At 45.3% G+C, this 27,367-nt stretch overlaps 1 protein-coding gene across 1 annotated transcript in view; it reads right to left on the reverse strand.

Annotated features, from left to right (window-relative positions):
- Positions 1–27,367, reverse strand: part of LRIG2 (leucine rich repeats and immunoglobulin like domains 2) — a 384,256-nt gene that overhangs the window by 167,585 nt on the left and 189,304 nt on the right. The window contains exons 10-12 of the mRNA XM_086923328.1: positions 26,537–26,608; positions 25,666–25,734; positions 23,540–23,703 (exon numbers count right to left, since the gene is read on the reverse strand). Of these exons, the coding sequence (XP_086779454.1) occupies positions 23,540–23,703; positions 25,666–25,734; positions 26,537–26,608 (305 nt within the window). The remainder of the gene's footprint in view (positions 1–23,539; positions 23,704–25,665; positions 25,735–26,536; positions 26,609–27,367) is intronic.

Raw genomic sequence — 27,367 nt, forward strand, 5'->3', positions numbered from 1 at the left:
TTTCCTTACGGAGGTTAACTTTTTTTTAACAGATATCTTTTCTATTTTGAAAAACTTAATGGAGAGTTGGTAGTGGTCCCTTAAGTTGTCACCCTGATTGCTGAGGTGCTTAATAGGGGTTCCGACCCCACCTTAGGAGTCTGCAAATGATCAATGGTTTGTGACTAAAACTGCGGTCGAAAACCTTTGATGCATCCCTTAACCACTTCTAATTTGGAAGCAAAGCCCAAAATATAGGCCTTCCAAATTGCTATTCGGTAGCAATTAGAACCCCCATATTGCGATTATCAAAAACGTTTCCGAATCACAAAATGGGGTTAATATATCTATAAAAAAAAGCTACATTTGTGGTTGCAAACCCTGTGCTTTTACACATTAGTACACTCGGTCTGAGATTTGATGGTTTGGACACATTTTGCAAACTTCACAACAGCATATGTAGGGCAGCACAGAAAACAACATTCCTGATCGTTTTAACTACTTTTTTGGTGAATACATTCAGAACATTAATAACAACAACAAGGATTTAAAAGTACGAGTTACTAACAAGCAATTCTAGTTGTCGTTAATAGTTATGTTCGGCAGAAGTCTAAATACAAAATAGTAACAAAAAAAATGGTAGTCGATTTTTTCATTATTCATTTTGTAAAAGAAAAAAATAAATGGGGTTAAATATGCAAAATTCTCACTGAGGCAGATGTCTTATTAAAGAAGAACTGTAATGCAGCTGAGGCTCTCCAAAGCGGTTTATCATCATTAGTCTCAAAGTACATTATGATATTTGGGCAAAGATGGGTAGGTGTGAAGAACCAGTCAATCTGTGTGGAACACCATGATGGGTGGTCATGTCAAAAAGGAATGAAGTTCATAGACTAAGACTATTTGTAGGAAGCTGGGTCTTTAGATGAAATACCACTATGTGCTTAAATCGTGCAAAGTCCAGAGATTTGCCCAGAAGCATACAGGGCTCAATCTGTAAACCTAAAGTGCTCTATTTGTGGCAGCCCTAGGCCAACCACGGAGGCGTGTAAGACATTTGTTATGCAACCATGGATTAATAAATGACCAGACTAAAAAAGGAAATACACACCAATTTTAGAAAAATAAGTTTCTTTCAAGATTTATTTTAAGATCAATATGTTCGCAAAAAGAGAAGTATTTTTTTCAGGAAAAAATACTTTACACTTAAAAAACGGACAGAATGCCGTTTTCAGACTTTGCAATTTTAAAACTAAGGGAGGAAAACAAGAATGCAGTTTTTGCAGGTTAAAGACTCAACTTACAAGTTCAGTCTTGGGGGTCTTTGTTCAACACCAGACAGGATTCAAATCAGTACCGTACCAAGAGTGCGCCACCAACAGCACAGTGGCAGCCGGGTGCAGAGGTCAAATTCGAGGCAAGGAGCCCGATGCTAATCAATGTAGACTGGGGTTACTCGAAGTCACGCTGTTCACCGAAGAGTAAAGCGGTATCAGGAGTCGAGCTCCATGAGTTAAGGTATGGGGCACATGGCAGCACCAAACTTACACCTGCAGCTTAACACGGGGCAGCTGAGAGCAGAGTGCCAACACAGCATTGTGCGCCCAATGTACACCAATGGGGACATCGAATTTGAAGAAAAGCTACCGCGGCACAGGCAAGTAGAGCTGTTAGAGGACGTGACACCGTTGGTCCAGCTCCCCAAGGCCCAGGGGCTTCAGGTGTAGGAACGTCTTTTGGCTTTGGAAATCAGCTTAATAGGCAGGTCGCAGTCAGGAGGAGTCTTCGAGTTGAGGCAGCAGGATTGTAGATGGGAGTCTGGCAGTGGTCAGCCCATGGTGGACTCCGGATCAGAAGCGCTGGGGAACCTATGCAGGACCAGTGGGGCCACTTGGACTCTGGTTGTGTGAGTCGGGTGCAGAGGTGGGTTCAAAGGCCATTTCGTGGTTCCTCAGGGCAGAGTTCCTTGTCTTTCGAGTTGGTTTCTTCTGGACATTTCCGCTGTCCACGGGAGATTTGAGTCTTTGTTAAAGGCAGGCAATGACCCAGGGCTCTAGAGGTCGCTGGTTTACGGGGCAAGTCGCTCTTCTTCAGCAAGGTCTTTAAGGGCTGCAGACAGGCCGGCAGGGCTGGGCCCAAGTCAGTTGGTGTCTTCAGTCATCGCTGCTGCACAACTCTTGTTCGATGGTCATCAAAATCTGATTTCAGGCTCTGGGGGAGCCACCTAAATTCTAGATTTAGGGGTGTTACAGGGAAGTAACCGGTAGGGACCAATGGGTTCCTTACCTGGTGTGTCTACACCCACTATTATGCTACCCTCCTGTGGGAGGGGGGCATAGCCCTAACTGATTGGAGAAGTCCCACCACCTTCAAAATGGTGGGCATTGGAAAGTGTGCTTAACTTCGCCTACAGCACCTGAGAGGTGGAGTTGTCGAAGATGGGCACACCTCCTACTCTAGCTTGGTTTGCTAGCCGGTTCTACTGCCAAAAGTGGGGGGTTTGAACCAGGGGTTGCCATATGCTGCTAGCAGCAAAGGCTGGAGGGTCGCATTACAAAGGCAGCAGGCCTTTGAAGCTACCCTCTAGAGCACTGGGCCAATCCTGGGGGAGGAGGTGGGAAACCACTGCCCAGGATGTGCATTATTTATGTTACTGGAGAGCACATGCTCTCGACCCAGGGGTCCAGAAACCTGTCTGGTGGTGGCAGGCTGCCTACAGCCAGTCTGTGACCACACTAGGGTTGGTAGATTTTCAGGGGGCACCTCTGAGGTGACCTCTGAGTAAAAGGTACAATAAATCCCAGACTGGCATTAGTGAGGGTTTACTGAGAGAAGATGTTTGGTAGGGAAAAACTCATGTGTTCAGTGAAGCCACCATGGTGCTGTGGAACTCCAGTTGTCTTGTTTCCAGCCCATGTACTCTATAAGGTTTCCCTAGCACCTACAACATAAAGGAGCAGACCCCAATATTTTAGGGGCATATCTTAATGCAAATATGCCCACACCAGCGCTGAGACACCATTTTGGTATTTGTGCGCTTTATAAATAGCATTATCATTATCACACCCGAGATATAGTGCACCCTGCAGTGTGCCATGCGGACTATCATTTTTCACTGCACCAAGGAATGCAAGCTACATGGCCTTGGTGAGATGTCCTAGGTACCAGAAGTACTATTTACTACGGACTTACAAGGGGCTGAAGTTGCCAATTGTGGAACAGTTTTAAGGAAGAAGCACAGGGGACCTTGTTGGCAGGGACCCTGAGCACTTACAATTGAAACCACATCATTTTCCAGGCAACAGTGAGAGCCAACCATGTCAAAATAGCCACTTTCTCACACTACTGTGGGAGAGTGCCCCTTTTTGAGATGGTCATCCACACATTTTGCCTGGTATGTGATGTGATTTCGACTGGAAGTGCACTGGGTTCCTGCTAACCAGGTCCTCAGTGCTAGTTCACCAAAACTGTATGTAGGAAGCTGGCTCAGTATATACTATACCAAAGTGAGGTATAGTGTGCACAGAGTCCAGTGGAACCCCAAAGGTAGGCAGAGGTAACGTTAGATAGAACCTTACTCTCTATTTGTGGTAGTGTGGTTGAGCAGTAAGGCCTTTATCAGAGGACAGTGTTAAGCATTTTTTGTACACACTCAGTCAGCAAATTAATTCACCGACTCAAAGACTGAACTTCAGACCAATTGTTTTTGAATACAAATATTCTTTTAGTTATTTTATTTCCTACAAGCAAGCCTGGCACAGGTAAGTGATAAATACATAAAATTAAATATACAGTTGTAATTCAGTTTGGATTGTAATTGTATATGCACTTTGTTTTGACTTACAGTATTGTCACTGAGAAATGCAATGCTTTGTAAATACAGCACATATACTTAAAATGAGCTTTTTAGTAAAATTACAGGTAAGTTACTTTTGAGATTACTTTTCTCACAGTGTAGTATACCTGGACATATATTTTTTAACCAACAAGCCTTATCGAATCTCTATTAAAACTCACCCTAGATGCAAGCTTGTTTTTTTATTTTTGTTTATATTTTGTGGGCACTGATTTAGCTCTGGACACTACTGCGCTGCCAGAGGTAGCCTCAGGCTTGAGGCAGGCATACAGCACATTTATTAAACCCTATGACGATGCCTTAACACGAGTGTGGGGTGGAAAACAAGATACACCGCACAACGACTTTACAACCGCGTTTATAAGGGTTTATTAAGATCAAAGGAAAGCAGTTACAAGTGACCATTCTAATTTTTTATTTTTTTGAATACTTATAAGGGGAACTGAATGGAAAGGTATTCCTCCTCCCTAACTATTGATTATCATCATTATTAAGCAGCGTACATCTGCGGGAGTCATCTTTTGGTCCACTATTTTAGTGGCAAAAGTCTCTAATAGCAAATCACTAGTAGAAATAAGTATGGAAGATAATTGTGGATTAAGCTCAGCCATTGCTACAGAATACAGACTTGACGCAAGTTCTGGCGAAAACAGACAATTGGGAGTCATTGACAGAGAAGAAGAGGGAACAAATCCAGACAGCGATCCATGGAATAGTTATGACAGAATACCTTAGATCGAAGTCAGCCCCTAGAGGCTTATGGGTAAACAATGCCCCACACATTTTTCTCCAAGATTTGGTGTTCTGACGTGACTGGTCATCAATTTCCTGGAAGTGCACACTAGACTATTTAGTCTTAATAGTAAAAACTGCGAAAAGACTTTCAGATGAACTGTTAGCACAAATTCAAGTATGCGAAAGTGATCTTAAGAAAGTAGTATATATATCGGTCTACAAAAAGAAATTAGAAGAGGTGAACAAAGATGAATGAAACACAGGAGTACATAATGCAAAACAAGTTACAGAAATTGGGCAAGGATCTTAAGCGATTCAGCCAAGAAAAAATGCATCCGTACACTATGGAGGAATATACAGCACCTGAGCCAGGTTCTGATAATGAATCAGGAGGTTGGAATTCATCTGACACCTCAGATGGAAGTCTGGAAGACCAAACATCAAGAAGAGGGAAATACGTTTACCGTTATCAACGTCCACGTAGAGCCAACAGGTGGCCAAGGCAAAACTTTGCAGGACATCAAATGCAATTCTTCCAACCATATATGCCACAATATCCTGGTTGGATGCACCCTTACAACCAAGGAATGCCACAAATCGTATGTAGTGGTTGAGAGGCCTGAGGTCGAGAATTGGTCTTAATGTTTCGTCCTTCTTGGGAATTAGGAAGTACAGGGAGTAAACTCCTGTTCCTTGTTCTTCTAAAGGAACTACTTGAATAGCATCATTTGTAGAAGTGCTAGAACTTCCTGTTGAAGCAGAGTTATATGGTCTGTGGACATTGTACGCTGCCTGGGTGGTATGTTTGGGGGGGTTGCTGTTAGTTCTAGGCAGTGACCATGTTGGATAATTTGTCTTACCCACCTGTCTGTTGTGATGGAGTTCCAGACAGGTAGGAACTGTGAAAGTCTGCCCCCTATAGGAGTTGAATGTTGTAGAGGAGGCAGAGGGAAGTCACTGTTTGGGAGTGGAAGAGGAGCGGTTGTTGTTATTACCTCTGCCTCTTCCCTTATTGTTGTTGCCTCTTCCCTTATTGTTGTTGCCTCTGTATCCTCCTCTAAAATGTCCTTTATTAGAGGCGGTCTGCGTGTTTGTTTTAAAAGATGATGTGGTCTCTGTACCCGTTTGCTTTGCGCCTCTTCTACAGAAGGAGCGGCGAAAAGAACCTTTATTTTGGGTGGATTGTAACGCACCCATAGACTTAGCTGTGTGTGTCCCTTTTCATTTTTTCTAGTGTGTTGTCTACCTCCGGCCCAAACAACGGATTTTGATTAAAGGGCTGGTTTAGGATGGAAGTCTGTACTTCTGGTCTAAAACCTGAAATGCGTAACCATGCATGACGTCTGATAATCACACTAGTATTGACTGCTCTGGATGCTGTGTCAGCTACATCTAGAGCGCATTTAATTGAGGCATTAGATATTAGTTTGCCTTCTTGTAAAAGCTCTGCTGCCTGATCCTTGTATTGATCAGGGAGATGTTCCATTAACTTTTCTAGTTGGTCATAGTGAGCCCTGTCATAGCGTGAAAGTAAAGCTTGTGTGTTTGCTATGAGCCATATGTTTTCTGCTTGTGCAGCAATCCTTTTTCCTGACGCATCAATAATTTTTGATTCCTTGTCAGGCGTGTCACCAGAAGTTTGGGAGATCGCTCTTTTACGTGCATTTGACACCACTAAAGAGTCTAGAGGCAAATGTCCCTTAATGTAGACCGGATCAGCTGGTGCTGGTCTATACTTTTTCTCTACTCTGGGATTTAGCACTCTACATCTTACTGGAATTTAAAAAATATCCGGTGCATGTTTAATAACCCCTTTGATCACAAGTAATATTGAGTAGACCTTTGTGACTGCTCAAAAGTGTCTAGTAAGAAATCCTCCTCAATGGCATCAGAGTGCATTGACACCCCCTGGTAAAGGGCAGCTTTATTTCAAAAATGATTAAATCCAATACTATCTTCTGTAGGTGAAGGTTTTGTTGGGTAGTACTGAGGCTCAGAGATGTCTGGTGTAAAACCGTATGCCTCGTCCTCTTTGGGATATTGTGGGTTAACATCCTCATCTAAAGGGTATGTTACATCATTGCCTCCACCTAAATCATACTCTTCGTCAGTGTGGTGTGATGATGCAGGAGATTGAACTGGAGAAGTTATAGGTTCAATGTAAGGATTAGGAGAGGAAGAAGGAGAGGAAGGGTGTATTGTAGAAGTAGCAGGCCTTTTTGGCAGCAACCACAGGTGGAAGTGGTGTGTCTGCTGGTCTTTTCTTATATGGAATTGCTTCCACATGTCCAGTTTTTGCATTAATATAGACCTTTTTCTGTTTAGGATCTGGTTTAAACAGTTCTTGTTCCACAATCTTCTTTGGCATCGATTTTTACGGTGCCAATAGAGGTTGATTACTGTTTTTTGCCTTGTGAGGAGTGATCGAGTCCTGTGGCAATTTCTTCGGTGCCGAAGGTGTTTTAGGCTTGTCTGTATCATGCCTTGGAGAGTTTGGTACAGATTTTGGAGATTTCGGCATGGAGACAGGTTTTGTTGGGCCTGCTGCGCCGGAATCTGGCTTCCCTTCTTTATTTCTGGCACTGGAGGGTTTCGGAGTCGAAGCTTTCGGATCAGGTACGGTTCTTGGCTTTGGCACAGATGTGTCTTTTAGTTCAGGTGCCGAAGGGTCTCTGGTTTTGGGCACCGAAGGTTGTTTTGGCTTCGGTGTCGAAGAATCCTTCGGGTGTCGAAGGATATTTCGGTGCCAATGGAGGAGGTGGAATTGGCACTTGATGTTTTTTTGGCACCGAGGCACCGGAAGGCGTAGTCTTTTTCCTCGGAGCCGAGCCCGAAGGCGGGGCGTCGGAGGGTAAATTTCGGTCTCGACTGGGCCCCATGGGCGGAGTGCCGACCGCTGCCTTTGTCTTGGGTAGTGTATGTTGTGCGGGGGCAGTGGTACTCACAGGTTGTCGAGATGGAATCGAATTGTCCGAGTCCTCTGCCCCTGATATGATCTGTAGATCAGGACAGTCTTCCTCGGCGCAGAGTGGAGCATTGTCTTTGGAGATATCTTCGATTGGATCTTTGTCCTCGGAGACGTCTTCTTCGACGAACTCCTCCTCAAAAGATGGCCTCCGGTGCTGGCGCTGATCTTCTCATTTCGTGTCGACGGGCCCACTGATCCGATCGAAGAAAACTATTCGGGAAGAAGGCACAGGCTGTGCAGGTCGACTCGTCGTGTTCTGGCGAGGGACAGAGGTTGCAAATCTCGTGATGGTCGCTAGGAGGGAATTTTGCTCGACATACCGGGCATCTCTTGAATGGAGTTCTGTCCATGAGGCGTAGGCTGTACGGCGCCGATAGGCCCAACGGCCCGCGTCGACGCACAGGAATGTAGGTAATGATGTCGAAAAGTCTTATCGATGTCGAAATAAGTTTATCTAAAGTTTCTCGCTTCGAAAATGCAGAAAAAGTCTTTTCCAGCCGGAGCGGAAAACTTTCATCAGAACTCAGTGGCGAAAAAAAACAATCTGAGGATGGAGTCGATGACCATGCGCAGTATTGTCCAAGGGAGGAGTCCCCTATCTCGGGACTACAAAGACTTCTTCTAAGAAGACAACAACCTGCAATCATCCGAGCCCAACACCAAGTGGCGATCTATTGCTAAGTGTAGGATCTGCAGCTCATATGCCTCGAACATGCTACTTACCAGTATGCATCTGTTCTTGGCAGTCTGGAGCAACCAGACCAGCGGTGTAGATTTCAAGGTTCGTCGTCTAGGAGGCCACTAGCTAGCCGGCAAGTGACTAGACAATGCGTCGAGCAGCAACCAGGCAGAAGGGCCCCACGCAGATCTCGTGGAGGCTGGAGGGCTGGTCTTTGGTGCAGGACCTGCTTGGGGCTGAGGCTTCTCGATCCCCAAAGCACTTTCTCGAGTGTGCCTCAGAGGTCGTGCTGGAAGCGAAGTGCAATTCTTCAAAGATGGCCGGTCCCACGTGTCTCGTTGCACCCAAGGGTCTCAGCTGTGCTGCAGATTTGGGTAGAGGTCAGAGAGGTCTGGGAGTCCAGGTCTCGTCGAGCTCTGAGGTCTGGTTCCGGCGCATTCAATTCAAGGCTCTTTGCCTGGTACATAGATCTCTACATGGCAAGGGACCTGACGACTTCATTAATCTACTGCCCCGATATGTACCTTCGCGAACACTGAGGTCAGCCACCCATGACCTGCCAGCCCAGAATAAACAGAGCCCGATGGGGAGGAAAGTCATTCTCCTACCAGGCGGCTAAAATATGGAACTCGCTACCCCCAGCACTACGCGCCCAAAAATCTAAAATGAGCTTCAGGAAAGAACTAAAGACCTGGCTCTTTACCTAAATCGATCTGCCCCACTGCTTTCCTCTCCTCTCTGTATCTTACAGCGCCAAGACGCCGCGGCATTCGTGCGCTTTACAAATATTTCAGTCAGTCAGGAAGGACGACAAAGTACCGCTAGGACGCTTGATGGTGCCTGCTTGTGCAGGGTGGTCACTCCTTGGCCACAAGGGAGATTTCTTCAGTCTTCTGTGGAGCAGAACATCAAAGTCCAGAGTTTCGTCTTGTAAAGTTTCAATTCAGGATAATCTAATTTGGAATGGGACCAGCTCCTACCTTTATTCTGCTAAATTGGGCAGTACTAGTGACTAGGTCCCTCCCATGTGTGGGACCAGGAAGGGGGGTGGTTACACCCACTATCCTATGTCCGGTTTCGCGCCAGAGCTGGGGCTGGAGTGCCCCAGCAACAGGTTTGAACCGGGGTATGCACAGGGACACCTTGTGTGCCCCAGGCATGTCTCATTTCTTTCAGCCCTGCCTATCTGGATACACAAAGTCCTGTCTGGGGTGGTGCTGGCACCTCCCCAGGCAGGAAACCCTTTGTCCAGGCCTCCCTTGCTGGAAGGACTCCCAGCAGCAGGAGGTCAGACTTGTGTATGTGGCAGCAGCATCCATTTTGTGATGCGGAGGCTCGGGTTAACTTTAACCGGGGTTACAGTCACATACATGTCTTATCCTGCTAGAAGGGTGGAATGCTACCCCCGTCGCCAGAACTGGCGCCTTTGCGCCTGGAACCCAATCACCACTGAAGACACCATCCGCATTATGAACACCATTCACTCAGGATTGCCAACCGACCCATGTCCCCACCACATTTTCAACAAAGCAGACTCCATTATCGCACCCCATCTCCGAGACGTCATCAACTGCTCCCTCAACTCCGCCACCTTCCCGGAAAGCTGGAAACATGCCAAACTCAGCGCCCTCTTGAAGAAACCTACAGCAGACCCCACTGAACTTAAGAACTACCGCCCCATTTCACTCCTCCCATTCCCTGCCAAAGTCAATGAGAAAGCCGTCAACAGTCAACTCGCCGCCTTCCTCGAATCCCACAAATCCCTCGACCCTTCACAGCTCGGCTTCTGAGCCAAACACAGCACCGAGACCGCCCTCATCGCAGCAACAGACGACATTCGAACTCTACTGGACAACGGGGAAACTGCTGCCCTCATTCTACTCGACCTCTCCGCAGCCTTCGACACAGTGTGTCACAACACCCTTATACAGTGCCTCAGCAACGTCGGAATACAAGGAAAAGCATTGGACTGGATAATCTCGTTCCTCGCCGGAAGAACCCAGAGAGTCCGCCTCCCCGCTTTTAGATCAGAGGCCTCCGAAGTCATCTGCGGCGTACCCCAAGGATCGTCACTCAGTCCCACCCTCTTCAACGTATACATGAGTCCCCTCGCATCCATTGCGCGCCAACACAACCTCAACATTATCTCCTACGCAGACGACACTCAGCTGATCCTATCCCTCACCAAAGACCCAAACACCGCCAAAACCAACCTACACGAAGGGATGAAAGAAGTAGTCAAGTGGTTGAATGACAGCCGTTTAAAACTAAACTCGGACAAAACGGAAGTCCTCATCTTAGGATCATCCCCCTCCGCCTGGGACGACTCATGGTGGCCTCCGGCCCTGGGAAACGCACCAATACCAACGGACCACGCACGTAACCTGGGCTTCATCCTGGACTCCTCCCTCTCGATGACCAGACAAGTCAACGCCGTCTCATCATCATGCTTCAACATCCTATGTATGCTCAACAAAATCTTCCGTTGGATCCCCACCGAAACAAGAAAGACTGTCACCCATGCACTGATCACAAGCCGACTAGACTACGGAAACACCCTTTACGCCGGAACCTCAGCCAAACTACAGAAAAAACTCCAACGCATCCAAAACGCCTCAGCCAGACTCATCCTAGACATCCCCCGCCAAGCTCACATTTCCGGTCACCTGAAAGACCTCCACTGGCTCCCCATCAACAAAAGAATAACGTTCCGTCTCCTCACCCACGCACACAAAGCCCTCTACGGCCTAGGACCCGAATACCTCAACACGCGCCTGTCCTTCTACACCCCCACCTGCCAACTTCAATCGTCCAATCAAGCCCTCACCGCAATTCCACGCATCCAAAGATCCACCATGGGAGGAAGGTCCTTCTCATACTTAGCGGCCAAGATCTGGAATTCCCTCCCCACCCACGTCCGCCTCACACAAAACCACCTCTCCTTCAGAAAACAACTAAAAACTTGGATATTTGATAAGTAAAGCTCCCCCCTCCCTCAAGCGCCTTGAGACCCTCTGGGCGAGTAGTGCGCTATACAAATTTAAACTTGACTTGACACCTTACACGACATGTTTCGATAATGCTATGCCAAAGTTAGCAATAATCACGAGGATTATAATGCACTTAGGAGTATATGGGTTAATATCATGGAACAGCTATAAGGACATGGTTCCGAAAGCTGCCTTCGGGCTCAGATCATGCTAGAGCATCATAACACATAATTCCAAGCACTCTGCCTTCAGGATTGATAAGGCCTGCCATAGGAGTGAATTATAGGAGTATATGTGTCCATTTTGGGGTTAGATATAGGTATACTATATCTACAGCAAAGGGTGATTACACCACCTTGCCCCAGCTGTGTTATCAGCCAGTTGTGTCTGTTTAGATGGCCAGCCAGGGGTGGCATAATACATGCTGCAGCCCCTGGTAGGCCTTGGGTGCAATTAAGCCCTGGGTACCTATGGTACACTGTACAAGGACTTACAAGAGTGACCCAATACCAATTGGTAAATGTACCTAAAGTACATGAGTGTCAATTTAGAGAGAGAACAGCTAGGCTGTGGGTCTGATTAGCAGGCCCACAGCCAGGGAAAGTCGTAAACCAGTGAAGCAAAAAGCAAAAATCTGGAGTGACCATAGGATTGCAGACCCTACTCTCCTACAATGGGCAGCTCAACGGATTGATTAAGATGGAATGGTGAAATGACTTTAGGCAGGAATTTTGGATTAGTACGAAGAACCACTTTGTTATGATGCATTTGCAAAAAGGGTTCTTGAATGGTAAAGGCTTGTAGTTCACTAACCCTTCTAAGAGAAGTGATTGCTACCAGGAAAGCTACTTTCCAAGTTAGGAATTGCAATTCACATTTATGTAATGGTTCAAATAGAGGACCCATTAACCTTGTGAGAACAATGTTCAGGTTCCACACTGGTGCTGGTGGCGTTCTGGGAGGAATTATTCTTTTGAGTCCTTCAATGAAAGCTTTAATACCGGGTACTCTAAAAAGAGACAAAGGTGCAGTCTGATAGACATATAGGCTAAGTTACATTTTTGAAGGTGTAATAGACATCCTATGATGTGTTGGATAGACACGTCTAAGGGATCTATTTGGTTGTTTTGGCAGTATATGACAAAGCGTTACCACTTAGCAGCATAACATGCTCTGGTAGTGGGACGTCTAGCTTCTTTAATGATGTTCATGCATTCTGGGGGAAGGTTGAGGTAACCAAACTATGACCTCAGGAGCCAGATCGCTAGGTTGAGCTGAGCTGGGTCCGGGTGTCTGATCTCTCCATAGTTCTGCGTTAGTAGGCGTGGAGACAGATTTAGTTTTTGATGTGGCAAAACAGACATTTGCAGCAGCGTGGTGTACCATGGTTGTCTGGCCCAAGTTGAAGCGACTGGAATGAGTGTCAGGGAATGTTGTAGTTTGCGCACCACTAACGGAAGTAGGTTTCCATTGGCGTGCTAGGCACTCTTGAAGTGGACACATCTGCAATCTTGCGTGAGGTACTACGGATATGCAAGATGCCATCATTCCTATGAGTTGCATGAACACTCGAGCTGGTAGCGAGTGTTCTGGTTTGAATTTTGTTAGGAGATTTTGTACACTTGTTATCCTGGCTAGAGAGGGATAAGCTAGTGTTAATTGGGTGTTTATTGTAGCGCCGAGATCTTGTTGTATGTGCAAGGGGTGCAGATGCGATTTGACGTGATTTATTGTGAATCTCAAGTTGTGAAGCAGTTGAATAGTAACTGGAGTGTTTTGCACACACTGTCTGTATGAGCTGGCTTTTATCAGCCAGTCGTGCAGCTATGGGAAGACGTGAATGTGCTAACTTCTTAGATGTGCTGCTACTACTGCTAGGCATTTGGTAAACACCCTCGGCGCTGTTGTGACCCTGAACTGGAGCACTTTGAACTGGTAGTTTTGTCCCTCTAGCACAAATCTGAGATATTTTCTGTGTGCTGCGTGGATGGGAATATGGAAGGCGTCCTTGATATTTACAGTGACAAGGAAGTCGTTTAGTACCAGTAATGGGATGACCTGTTGTAGTGTGACCATCTGAAAATGATCCGATTGTATGTAAAGGTTTAGAGGTCTGAGGTCTAGGATGGGTCTTACAGATCCATCTTTTTTGGTATTAAGGAATATACTCCTCTGTTTTTTCTGATGCTCTGGAACTATTTCTATTGCATTTTTCTGCAGGAGAGATATTACCTCCTGTCTGAGCAATGCTAAGTGTTCCTGTGACATTGGACGTTGCATGGGTGGGATGTTGGGGGGGGGGGGGGGGGGGGGGGGGGGGTAAAAGTTAGTTCCAGACAATAACCTTATTGAATTATTTGGAACACCCACCTGTCTGTTGTGATCTTTTCCCAGGCAAGCAGGTACTGTTGAAGTCTTCCCCCGACAGGAGTGGAATGAGGCGGGGGAAGGACAAGGGAGTCATTGGGCAGGGGTGGAGGCAGAGCGTGAGTTGTTATTTTTGTCTCTGCCTTAGTTATTGTTACCCTTGTACCCACCCCTGTTGTAGCCTTTACTGTTGGTAGACTGTGTAGGAGCTTTGTACGAGGTAGTAGCGGTGTATGAAGCGTATCCCCTGTTGGCACCTCAATAGTTTGAGCGACGAAATGAACGTCTGCAGGACTCCCATAGATTTGGTGGTGTCTGTATCTTTCTTCATTTTCTCTAATGATACACCTACCTCTGGTCCAAATAGGTGTTGTTCGTCAAAGGGTTGGTTAAGAATAGCGCTTTGTACCTCGGGTTTGAGCCCGGATATGCGCAGCCAGGCGTGTCTGCGTAGCAGGACGCTGGGGTTAACTGCCCTAGAGACCGTGTCCGCTGCATCAAGGGCACACCTAATAGAGGTGTTTGTGATGTTCTAACCCTCCTGGATGGGCTAGTTTGCTCTATCCTTGTACTGGTCAGGGAGGTATCTCGTAAGTGACTCTAGCTCACCGTAATGTGCCCTGTCATATCTGGCAAACAGTGCCTGAGTATTGGCGATACGCCAAATGTTTGCTGCTGGGGACGCTGTTATTTTTGCCTGATGCGTCAAGTAGCTTAGACTCTGTCTGGTGGTGCAGCCTCACCGGATGTTTGTGAGTTTGCTCTCCTGCGTGCTTTGGAAACTACAAGTGAGTCTAGTGGTACTGGGCCTTTAATATATGGTGGGTTGATGGGGTAGCTTTATATTTTTTCTCTGTCCGAAAGTTAATGACCCGAGTTCTGACTGGGTCTTTGAAGACTTCAGGAGCATGCTTGATCACTCCTTTGAGCATGGGCAAGATGGATGAAGACCTTTGTGCATTATCAAATGTATCCATCAGGAAGTCTTCCTGAACAGGGTCTGTATAAATATCTACCCCATGATAATGTGCAGCCCTGTGAATTAATTCATTAAACCATATAGTGTCTTCTGGTGGGGGAGCCCTTGAAGGGTATATGTCATCCTGAGGGACATTTGGGACATCTGGGGTGGTATAATTGTCCCACGGGTCTGGGGATCCTGTGGGTGTTGTTGGATCAGGTGTGTTACCCCCCCATATCGTCAGAGCTATCATCCCTGTGTGGTGTAATAGGGGATGCTGGAGAATGCTGTGGTGGTGGTGATGGTACAGGCAAGGGAGAAGGGGAAGGCGGTCTTAAGGGAGAGGTAGCCATGTCCTCCTTCTTTGAATGCGGAGCTGGAGCTGGTGTGTTCCGTGGTCGCTTTTTTGGAGCCATAACTAAGTGTTCAGTGATTGGGTCCTTCGCCAGTCTTTTGAGCAGGGGCTGGGCAGGATTAACCCACAGCAGGAGGTTGATCTTTTGGTGCGGAGGGAGTCTTGTGTACAGAGATAGCCAATTTTGGTTTCTTGGCAATGTCTTTCACTGGGGAGACAGCCCTCTTTTTCAGCTCCGAAGCTTTTTTCGGTTCAGAGTGTTTTTTCGGTTCCGGTGGAGTCTTGGAATCCGAAGCGGGCTTGCTTGGTTCCAGTCTGGGTTTCGGTGCCGAAGGAGTAGTGGTGTGCTTCGGCTCCGATGGCTTGACTGTCGAGGCCGTTGTCTTTTTCGGTGCCGGTGTGTGTGCGCCGGCACCGTGTGAAGGTCAACTCGAGCTCGAGTCGCCTGAAGGCTTGGTTAGCTTCTTAGCCGGGCCCGAAGGTGGGGCAGTAGAAGCAGTTTGCCGGTGTGCACCCGAGCTGGAGGGAGAGGGTGTGACCGGGGCCTTCTGTGTCGAGGAGGGGTCGGTGTCGACGGTCTTACTTACGACCCGCTGCTCTGGAGTGATGTCCTAGACATCAGAATCTTCTGCCTCGGAGCTGCTGTGGACGTCGTGCTGTTCTGGGACGTTGACGCCTTACTTGAAGATGTCGTGCGGAATCGGAGCTGAAGATCTTTGAGCCATTGTTCTCCTAGCTCCCGGATAGTCTTTTTGGAGCGGAAAGAGGCACAAGCTGAACAGTCTTTCGCCTCGTGCTCCGGAGAGAGACAGAGGTTACACACCTCATGCAGGTCAGTGTGGGGAAACTTCGACCCACATTGAGGACACTTCTTAAATGGCATACTTTCCATGAGCTGGAGTTGAGGCCTAGGTAGGCCCGAAGGCCGTCGACGACGACCAGAATCGAGATCCTCGATGTTTGAAGATTAGCGTCGACTGGAAAGCGTTCGAAACTAAGCTTTGTAGTTTGGTGAGGATTGCGCGCCGAAGAAAATCGGTTCCAACACGGAGCGCTGGAAACACATCCGAGCCCAGTGGCGGGAAAAAACAATCTGGGGATGAAGCCGATGCCCGTGCGCAGTCTCATCCTAAAGAGGAGTGACCTATCCCGTGACTCCGAAAGACTTTTCTACAACAAAACAAACTGCAAACACCCGGGCCCAACACTAGGTGGCCATCTATGTATAGTGTGTAATCTGCAGCTCATATGCCTCGAACATATAAAGATATGTGATATTTTTATACATTGGTGTGGTTCTCCTTCTGGAGTCATATGCATCATTTATTGACAATTGTGTGTATTTACAGATGTCGAACACTCCCCTCTGCTCGACCCCCTAGAAGAGCACCTTGGGATTGCTAGAGCAAGCTCCTATCCATTCATAAGGGAACCCTGGACTCTTTGCAAGATATATATATCATTCTGATAGATCATATAAAGAGCCAGCCTCCTACAACTACAAAAACAGTTTAGGCCAGAAATCGAACCAGGCAACTATACATAGACTTTAATGTGACACCATGAGAAACTTTGACACAAGATTAAACTCCCACTGACGAACAATAAATGGAGGGGAAAGGAAACCAGTTTAGTAAACCTTTTAGAAAACAGGTCACTAGTGGAGAATCAAACAAAGACTGGTCAGGGAGGCATTTGAAGGCACACAAGGTAGCCAAATAAGCTTCTTGGCAAGATGGACTGTCTGCAGCTCCAACACATTTATGTTCAGGCACTGCTCCAACACTGGTCATAGGCCCTATGCTGTGAAGCTGCCTAGCTCAGTGAACAAGCCCAAAGAGGAGGAGGCTATAACTACATTAACCTGAAGCTACAAAGGACAAAAGAGATGACTTGTGTTCGGACTGAGACTTTTTTTTTTTACCAGTGCAGATCTAGAAGGACAGAATTATAGAACTGCATGGGCGGACCACGTTCATTAGGCACCACTGGATAGTCCTAATTCCCCATTGTGCATGCAACACCAGCAAGATACATGGGGGCATCAGGCCTGCAGAACTAGGATCGGAGTCTCACCCGGCACATCATAATTGTTGCTTGAATATCTGCTATCCTCTGTGGATTAAGAAATGTCTTCTCTAGAACTGCTCCAAACAAGATCAACCTTTGTGTGAGGACAAGACAGGGCTTCAATTTATTAATTGTGAAGTTCGCCCCACAGCCATAAGCTTGGTAAAAACATGTGGTGCATGTAGGAAGCTGGCTCTGTATATAATATACCAAAAAGAGGTATAGTGCACACAGTCCAGTAAGTCTCCAAAGGCATGGCAGAGGTTAAAGTAGAAAATACCTTTCTAGGAATTTAGTGGTATCTGGGCTGAGCAATTAGGCTTAACAGAGAGTAGTGTGAATGCATTTGTTGTACATACTCATACAAGGCAGAAACCCACTCAATGACTGACTCCAGGCCAATGTTTGTAGAAAAATATTACTTTGTTACTTTTATTTTCTAGGAACCAAGTTGAAATATGTTACAGGTAAATAGTTTTTTATGCAATACTTTCAATTACTGGCAGTAGGTGGTGTTTGGTATCAATCAATACTTTGCATGTTCATGAAATAATTTTCAATACAGAAAGATACCTTGTATGTAGGATCACACTTCGTACAATAGAGCGAGAGACCAATGCAATCCTATGGGAAAAAAATCCGGTGAGTAACTAACAGGTAAAGTATAGTTTCTTACCTGTTGGTGTAGTTTTGCAGCTTGAAGCCTTTCCTGGATTTACTATGCTGTGCATTATTCGCCATCTAGTGGTTGGGCCCGGAATTGTATTTCTTCTCTTTTTTTCTGTGGCCTGGTGGGTGTCGACACACCACCATTTGGTGTCCTTCTGTTATGTTATGTCTCCCCAAGGGATGTCCCGGCGCTTTGGCAAAGAGAACTGAGGAAGAAAACACAACACCGCTACTCGCAGAGGCCGCAGGAGATCATACAGAAAAAAGCCAGGTCTTCAACTCCTTTCAAAAAGAAAGGAGACTGTTGGCCTTCATCAAGGAGACAGGAAGCTCATTCCAACATCTGTGACGTTGACGTGCTTCCTACGGAAGCTCCCACCTTTGGCCGCCATCTTCGGATTCTTCTTTTTCTTTCTTTTCGATTGTTCATTCTAGTTTCCCTTTTTTTTCTATTCATCCTGTGTCATTTTCTTGGCAGAGGTGGGTGGGTTCGCTAGTGAATCAAGAAAAGTCTTCAAGCTGCAAAACTACACCGACAGGTAAGAAACTATACGCCTTGCAGCGTGAATCTTTTCTGGATTCACTATGATGTGCATAGACTTTATAGCGGTTTGTTAGTCTTGTGGTGGCTGGGTGGAAGATGAACGCTGGTTAGTGAAGATATGTTGTAAGACCTTCTGTCCTGCTTGTGCTTCCTTGTTCATCTGAAAATCAACATTGTAGTGCTTTGTGAACGTGTGTACTGAAGATCATGTTGCTGCTTGGCAAATGTCCTGAATTTGTGTGTTTGCTAGGAAAGCCACTATTGCTCCCTTTATCCTTGTTGAGTGAGGGTGCGGTGCTCCTTGCAAGGTTTGACCTGACTCTTTGTGGCACAATTCTAGGGACTGTGCACAAGGTTGTCTGGATGCAAAGTGTTGGCATTTTGCATTCTGGGGTGTTACAAATAGGTCGATTTGCGGAGATGGCCATTTTTAAAAGATTTTCAGAATTTCTGATAGATTTATCTCCCATGCGTGGGATGCTGATGTCTGTCTGCTCAGTCTGTCTGCTTCTACATTGTCCTTCCCTGGAAGATGGATTGCTAGTAGGTCTATGTTCCTTGGGATAGCCCATCTCCAAAGCTCCTGGGCTAAGGTTGACAGTGTTAATAATTGTGTTCCTCCTGGTTTTTTGATGTGAAACATTGTGGTTATATTGTCTGTTTGAATCAACACCCTCTTTCCGTGAAGCTCCTTCTGAAAGGCTTTTAAGGCCAGGAACACTGCATTTAGGAAGTCGATGTGTTTTATCGCATCCTTCTGGGTCCATAACCCCTCACCCTGAGGTTGTTCATGTGGGCTCCCCACCCAAATTGGGAAGCGTCTGTTGTAATGGTCACTGTCGGAGTTGGTTGTGCAAAAGGTCTCCCCTGTGTTATGTTCCGCCTATTCCACCATGTCATCTCCTGAAGAACTGTTTGTTTGACAACCACTAGATCCTCCCAACTCCCTGTTGCCTGTGACCATTGTTGTTGAATCCATTAATGGAATGGTCTCATGTGCAGTTGAATGTTTGGGACTAGATAAATGCATGAAGCCATCATACCTAGTAGTTTATCCACTGTCTTCACTGTCAGAGACAGTCCCTTGTGGTAGAGATGTGTCTCCTTCAGAATTGCTACTGTGTGCTTTGTGCCTGGGAAACACCTTCCCTAATGTTGTGTCTATTTCTGCCCCTAAGAAAATTTTCACCTGCTCTGGTGTTATTGATGATTTTTCCCAATGAATAGAGTAACCCAGTTTGAACAGTGCCTATGACCCTCTCTATGTGCTGTTTCCAAAGGTTGTATGTGCTTGCCCTTACTTAACAGTCGTCTAGGTATGGGTAAACGTGTATTCCCTGCCTTCTTAGGTGGGCTGCTACTGCTGCTAGACATTTTGTGAACACTCTTGGTGCTGACTTGAGTCCGTATGCTAGCACGGTGAATTGGTAGTGCGCTTTGTTGATTACGAAGCTAAGTAGGTTTTTGTGTCTGTTGTTCATGGGAATGGGCAAGTAAGAATCCTTTAGATCTATAGTTGCCATGTAGTCCCCTACCTGTATCTGAGGTATTACTTCTTGTAAGGATTTCATCTTGAATGTTTGAGTCTTTATGAACATGTTTAGGAACCTTAAGTCTAGTATAGGTCTAAATGTTTCATCCACCTTTTGTAGGAGGAAGTACATCGAATACACTCCCTTGTTCCTCTCCTTGTAAGGATCCCTCTCTATGGCACCCTTGTGTAGGAATATGTGTGCCTCTTCAAGCAAATGAGACAGTTCTCTTTTTGAATGAACCTTATTCCTTGGTTTTCTGCATGGTGGTTGTCTTGTCAGTTATCTGCAGTATCCGTATTGTATTACGTTTAATATCCATTTGTCGGATGTAATCCTTTTCCACTCCTAGAGGAAGTTTTCTATTTTGCCTCCCACTGGTGTTGCATGTTGGAGGTATTCCTTGTTGTTTGGGACCTGATGTTGTTATATGTCTATTAGTTTAGCACCCTCTGAGATCTTTTTAGAGTGGGCGCCAAGGTTGTAGTGCAGACACTTGGAGGTGTGTTGCTGTCCCCCTCTCTGCTGTTGGAGTCTTTCTCGAGAGCTTACTCAAAAGGATTGCCTCCTCTGCTGGTATTGCCAACCTTGTTGTGATTGACCCTGGTTCCCTCCTTGGTAACCTTTTTGAAAGGTCTGGTGTGACACTACAGGCTGGTGGTTACCTCTGCCTGTTGGTCTCTGCGATGGTGTTCCCCTATCTCTGAATTGTAGTGCCCCCATGGACCTTTGTTTCATTTTCCTTCTTCAGCTGAGTTATCTTGTCGTCCACAGCTGTCCCAAACAGTTGTTCTCCATGGAACGGAGTATTCAAGATGTTACTTTATACCTATGGTTTGAACACTGAGATTTGTAGCCAGGCATGTCTTCTCTCCGTAACCCCAAGCATCATTTGCCTGCTTGCTGTCTCCGGAGCATCTAGGGCCGATTTTAAACATGTATTGGCCATGTTCTTCGCCTCTTCTACCAAGTGGGTTGCCCTTCTCTGGAAATGGTCTGGCAGTTTCTTGAGCAGTTCGCCTACTTCCTCCCAGTGCTGGTATGCATGCCTATTGATCAAGGCATTAGAGTTGGCTATGCACCACTGAATCGCAGCACTTTGTTCCATCTTCCTTCCTGTGAGATCCATTTTCTTGCTCTCCTTGCCTGGTGGTGGGCTCACGTTAGTGGGTACATTATCCCTCTTTCTGGCTGTGGAAGCTATTATAGAGTCAGCAGGCACTGAACCCCTGATATACATTGGGTCCTTGGAGGAGTGCTTGTATTTTTTTTTCAAACCTTAGTGTTACTGCCTTGCCCGTGGCAGGTTCCTTAAAAGCTTCTTATCCCTGGTCCAGCACAATTTGGTAGCAAGGGCAGGAATTGGCTTCTTGTTTGTGTGGGCAGTAAGGTTTCTAGGAGTAAGCAGGACTGTGGCTTTTCCTCCTCTAGCTGTACTTCATAGGTGTCAGCAGCCTTCTTTATTACCTCATTGTACATCCAGATGTAGTCGCGTGGTGAGGGCCTAAATGGGTATTTATCTACCCCTTCTTCTGGCGAGTCAGTGTCAAGATCTTGCCACTGAATGCCTAGTGTCTCCCGGGTCGCCGAACCGTGGTAGGTTTGGTCCTCTTCCTCGCCCTCGAAGTAGTATTCTTCTTCCTCCTCCTCTTCGTCAGCCGGTTCTGGGGTTGTGGGAAACCGTAGTTCCTCAAGGTACCTTTCGGGGAATGTCTATGTTTTTGGCGGGATCTTTAATTGCTGTATTGTCTCGTCGAAATCTCTCTGCCACTGGAAGATACTTACCATTTCGGCTTCAAGCCTCTTCTTCTCGAGCTCCGACGGTTGTGCTTCGGCATCGAGATTTTCGGGCTCTCTTGGCACTTGTCGACGAAGTCAAAGCTTGCTTCACCCTCTTCCTTCGACGTAGAGGAGTCTCTCGTGACTGCTCTTCAACGCCTTTGTCTTATCAAGGGTTTTCCCTGCCTGGAAGTCTTTGTCAAAGGAACTGAAGGACTGTTTGTCCTTGGACGAGCTCGCTGTCGACTACATTTTCGACACCTGGGCTGTTTTTGAGGACTTAGAGTCACTCCTTCGGGGTTTGGTCCACTGTCACGGGGTCGCTGTCTCTTACCTCCTTCAGAGTTTTTTTTCTCCGGCATCAACGGCTTGGATATGTGAGTCCTCGTCACCCTCGGGCTCTTCGGCGACGTGGTCCTCTTCCTCGCTGGAGAGGCCCAGGTCTGGAAACGATGGTGGTGGTCCTTGACTCTGCATGTGGCAATTTGCTCTTCTTTGCCTTTCCCTCACCCTCAAGGTCTTCAGGGTGAACGCCGAGCACGGATTGCAGACGCCGAGCACGGATTGCAGTCTTCGGAGCGGTGGTCGAGCGGCAGGCAAAGGTTACAGACCGGGTGCTGGTCCTTTTGTGCGTACTTGTGATGGCAATTGTCGCAGAACTTGAATGGTGTCTTCTCCATTACAGAGCCCAGGGAGCCCCCTGTGTGCACTTTCTCTGTTGGACGTCAAAGTTCCGGTTTTCTTTTCCTCTTCTCTACGTCCCGGTGCACCGGCTCGAAAGCCGGTGTGCCGATAAGTTGTTTTCCTATTCTTCTCGTTCAATTTCATTTAGTCTTCTCTCCAAAGTTCTGGAGCTCCTTCCGTCTCAATCCAGACCCAATGGTGGAAAAAAAAGAATCTGAAGACGGCGACCAAAGGTAGGCGCTTCCAGAGCAAGCATGTCACGATCACAGGAGAACACCAAACGGTGTTATGTCGATGTCCAACAGGCCACGAAAATAAAAAACAATCCGTACCCAACCACTAGATGGCGGAATAATGCACAGCATAGTAAATCCAGAAAAGATTCACACTGCAAAAGTAAGCATCTCCCAAGTTCACTCTCTGGGTGTTTGGGTCAACACTGTGCCATGGTCTGACCAATGTAGGTATAGCACCAACAGCAGTGGCACTGTAGCAGCTGGGTGCTGAGGTCACTGGGCCCAATATTATCCAATGGAGGCTGGGGGCACTTCGAAGAGGCACTGGTTACAGGTAAATACCTACGATTCAGGGGCACAGGCCCTGAGGGCTAAGATCAGCACTGGAAGAATCACCAAAAAGCACTGAAACTGCATCAGCAGCTGCGGGCGTCCGGGTGCAGACTGAAAAAAAAGGCATCGGGGGCCACGTTGAAATCAATAGAGATCCTCGGTTGAGGAAAATGGCTGTAGATCAGTTCCAGCAACAAGCCAGTGACAGCAAGGATGTGAATTACAGCTGGGGCACTTAGGAACACTTCACCAGAAATGGGAATCAGCTGCAGAACCAAAATATGTAAAAAAGAGAAGTGACAAGGGTGCGCAAGGCTGCAGTGGTGGAAGAGTAGGGGTGGATGGTGCCACAAATATCCCCTGCTTAAGTATGCAGTGCCTTGACATACAAACAGCCTTTTTACAATGTTAAACATCTGTTAGACATGTGAAGTCAAAACATATTTTTGAAAAGAGTTGCTTTTAATAAATAGGGTTCTAGGATCCTGCACACACATTCTACTAGATCAGCTAGTACATATAATACAAGAGAAGAGAACTGGTGTTACAAAGAGCACAACATATGCTGGACATAAATCTTCCATACTCCTGGTACCTATTTTTCATGCTCAATTGAATAGTATCACCTGTGCAGAAGTTAAAAATAAGATGTCTATAGTGGGCAACAAAAGCAAATTGTGCAGCTATAATATATTAAAGACTTGAATACTTAAATGATACTGAGAAGCTTGTACACTTCATATTACAATGTATTAGCTAGTAAATAAGATTAAATTGGACAAGAACTGGGGTCTATGCTTACCACACACAAAGTCATCAAGAGACACACCAAAAATACTATGGCCAGCAAGTCGTTCAGGATGGGCACAGATAACCTTGACAGAGTGCTGCAACTTTCCATCAACCAACCACTGCAGAAACCATTTCATCTGACAATCGCAGAGTAAACTGCTTGTATTTAACTTGCTGAGAAATAAAAAAGAAAGACATTTGTTTTATTCCACTGTTCACCTTTAAAATTTTATATTTGAATTAACTGTTAGGTTAGAATCTTAAAACACAAATGATATTAAGAGATTGAAACTAGTGAGGTAGATATTGGTAGCTAAGTCTTTTTCACTGCTTGAAATTAAAGACCAAGATGTGGATGGGTACCACATCCTGGCTCTAGGGACTTGCTTACGTAGCAAACATTCAGACATTTAATAGCCCATGAGAAGGATTCTTCCTTTATTTTTCTGGCTCAGTTTTGAAATCTAGCAACAAAACTCAGGCTACTCAATATCTGGAAATGCGGTTTCCTCCGTCTGACCCATCACCAACCTAGAATTATATTTGTTATTTAAAAAACATCAAGTAAAGTAATCCCTTGTCTTGTCCAATCCATATCTCCATTTAATGAAATCTGTTTCTTCCAAAGTAATTTCCCAACCAACTAACCTAACCTCTTGTAGGAACCTGGCTCTGTATATGGTATGCCAAGAGGTGGTTATACCATGCACAGAGCCTGAGATTCCCAAGAAGTGTACAGGACTCCATGTAAACCCAAAGTGCTCAATTAATGTAGCGGGGGCGAGCAACATTAGGCCTAACACAGATGAGTGTAAGACATCTATTGCACAATACTGACCAATAGGGGGGACACAACTCAAATAGGCGATACATGCTAAGTTTATACAAATAAGCTTTGTTTGAGTTTTACTTCAAGACCTAGATCTTCGCAATAAGGTAAGTACGTTTTGCGGAAACAAATACTCAAGACTTTTAAAAGACAACTCTCAGTGCAATTTTTGAACAGATCAATATTATCCTATGGAGGAAAACAATATTGTGATTATATAGTTAAGTACGAAACTTCTAGATCCAGTCTTCAGGACCAAAGGTCAGCAAGGGTCAGGTAAGTACCAAAACTGCAACACCAGTGGCACAGGGTGGCCAGGTGCAGAGGTCAAAATCGGTGTTCGGCCCAATGCATTTCAATGGAGCCAGGGGGGTACTCGAAACCACACTGCTTGCAGGTAAATCTGTTGCAGGGGCCAACATTTGGGGGTTAGGGCGAGTGCTGGGGGTGGGGCGGCGCCACAAAGCAGCACCAAACAGGCCACCAGCGGGGCCAGGTGCAGACTCAGCGTCAGCTGAATGTTTGGTAATCTATTTCCGCCTTGGTCCCCAGAGTGGTGCCCAGAAAATCTTGGCCCCCCTCCTACACCTGTAGCCAAAGCCAAGATATATAAGAGTATTCATATATTGCATAGAGAGCCAGCATTCTACACTGTTTAATGCACTAAGCAGAACTGTCAGAAAAGCATATATTGAAAATCAATTGCACCATGTAATGTGTAAAGTTTTAAATGAACTGGCTACAATAGCAGGTAAGTAATGTATTTAAGGATGTTCTACATGGAAAAATAGTTTATTGCAACAACATCTCTTAATTTACTTGAATATTTATCTCAATTATTAAGGAGATCGATACATTATCAATTTATCATATCAACGTTTCATGGATCCTCTGCTAAATGAGGGGCATTCAAATTGAATAAACAGCTGTTAAAAACACATGTAAAGACAATTGTTATACCCCTCAGCAGGAGCAACGCCACTCTTCTTCAAACATTTCATAAATTTGCCTAAAATCTACCTTGACAAAGTTATTAACACTTCCACTGCCGCTAGATTGAATAGACTGTCCCATCCATATAAGGAGTGGGTAGCTCACCCAGTCCTGTTTATTTCTTCGCATTCTGGGACTAGTAGTCTTGTGCTTACGATTGGTGAAAGCACATATCAAAATGCAATTAGTAAAAAGGGTGTGAAGGAGTTATTCACACACAACATGGAACAACTGTAGAGCTATGCTTTTAAACCACTACAAATCACAGAGAAAAGCTTGGTACGTACAACTGATATGTTAGGAGTTATACTCACAACTGCTGAAGATCAATATGAGCAAATGCATTTTCTTGGAAGGACATTACATCGTTATTGCTCAAGTCTCTAAAAAATAAAATTTAAAAAAAGGGCCATGTAACTGAATAAACTGCGAAGTTATGTCATCCTTCATTTAACATCATTAGGCATGCTAAAGAAATGTCTACATTTTTATCAAAGGTATCCATCATTGTTTTGAAAAGTATTTCAACATTCTCGTCTTAAAATATGAAGCCCAACATGATTCTTGTAAAATGTTCCCTTCACTCTTTATTACTTAATTACTTCATTTTGTTCCAAACCCAAAAATGTCAGAGCAGAGAGGGAGAGAGAAAAGAGAAAAGAAAAGACAGTGATAGGATTGTTGATCTATGAACAATTATTGGGTACAGTACAGAACTCTTGTAGCAACTAAATTAAAAATAACTGATTATTAATTTCAAGGAATTTTGTGATCGATATTAATCTGAGTAGCCATTTAAAAAGAAAAAGGCATATACTCTGCTACATGTCAGCTAGTCTTGCACTATATGAATATTACATACAAACATGTCCTCATTTTATGTTGCAAAATATAAATCAATAATCTGTGCAAGTCAGACTGATATTATGTGCACAATAATGCGGATGTGCACGACTATGGGCTCCACTACCTTCCCATATTGCATACAAAAAGCTCAGTTTACCTATTTTCAATAAACAGAGAATTCACTTCAAATAATTTATGAAATTGGTGCAGAGCTCATTAAAAATACAGCAATAACAAAACAAATTGGATACTGTTTATCGGGCAAGCAATCAGATCTATTAATGTGAAATAAATCTGGATACATCTGATAAAGAAAATAAACGTGAAAGCTATACTTACAGGTGCTTAAGTGACTCAAGGCCAGTAAATGCTTTCTTCGTAATAGTCTTTATCTTGTTTCCTTGTAGGATTCTGCAACACAACCCAAGCAAATGAACTTATGTTCAACATTAAACAGGCTACTTAGTACTCTCAGATAAAAATTCACTTAAAAAATAAAGGATGAATATAGGGATCCATGGTTACTGACCTTTAAACCTTTGTCTATTTTAATCATACCGACAAATAATTCACTAGAGTACATCATAATGGAAACGACAAAGAAAACTCTAATTCGGAGTGGATGCATTTCAAGAGAGGTGCATGCAGCAAGCTTTTAAGCACAAGCATTAGCAATGCAATAGGTCTTGCATTCATGCAAGTTTGAGCTATTGGCATTGTAAGTGACAATGTCTTATTGATGTTTTGGGTTTTAAAACATAATTAAAACGTGAGACCGATTGCATTGCAATAAAGTGCCTCCTCGGCCGCTTGTTAGATTGTAAATATCAGAGGAAGAGACCGGCCTGGGACCCCTTCAAAGTAGTGATAAATAGTGCAGTGAAGAAGATGTGTTAAGTGTTGTAAATTACACAGACACAGAGTGTGAAGTGAAAGTTACATATAATCCAAGCTAGAAACACTAACAAAGAGCACCAACACCTTGCGCTCTGTGATTACACTGTTGCGGTCAGGAGGAAGAGTGGGGGCATTTCCTGCCCTCTCGGCGGTGGCGGTAGTGGTATTGGTGGTAGTGGTATTGGTGCTAGTGGCGGTGTCGATGGTGGTAGTGGTATTGGTGGTAGTGGCGGTGTTGATGGTGGCCGTGGTATTGGTGGTGGCAGTGGTATT

Source organism: Lissotriton vulgaris, chromosome 5, assembly GCF_964263255.1.
Source record: "Lissotriton vulgaris chromosome 5, aLisVul1.2, whole genome shotgun sequence".
NCBI classification, from domain to species: Eukaryota; Metazoa; Chordata; class Amphibia; order Caudata; family Salamandridae; genus Lissotriton; species Lissotriton vulgaris.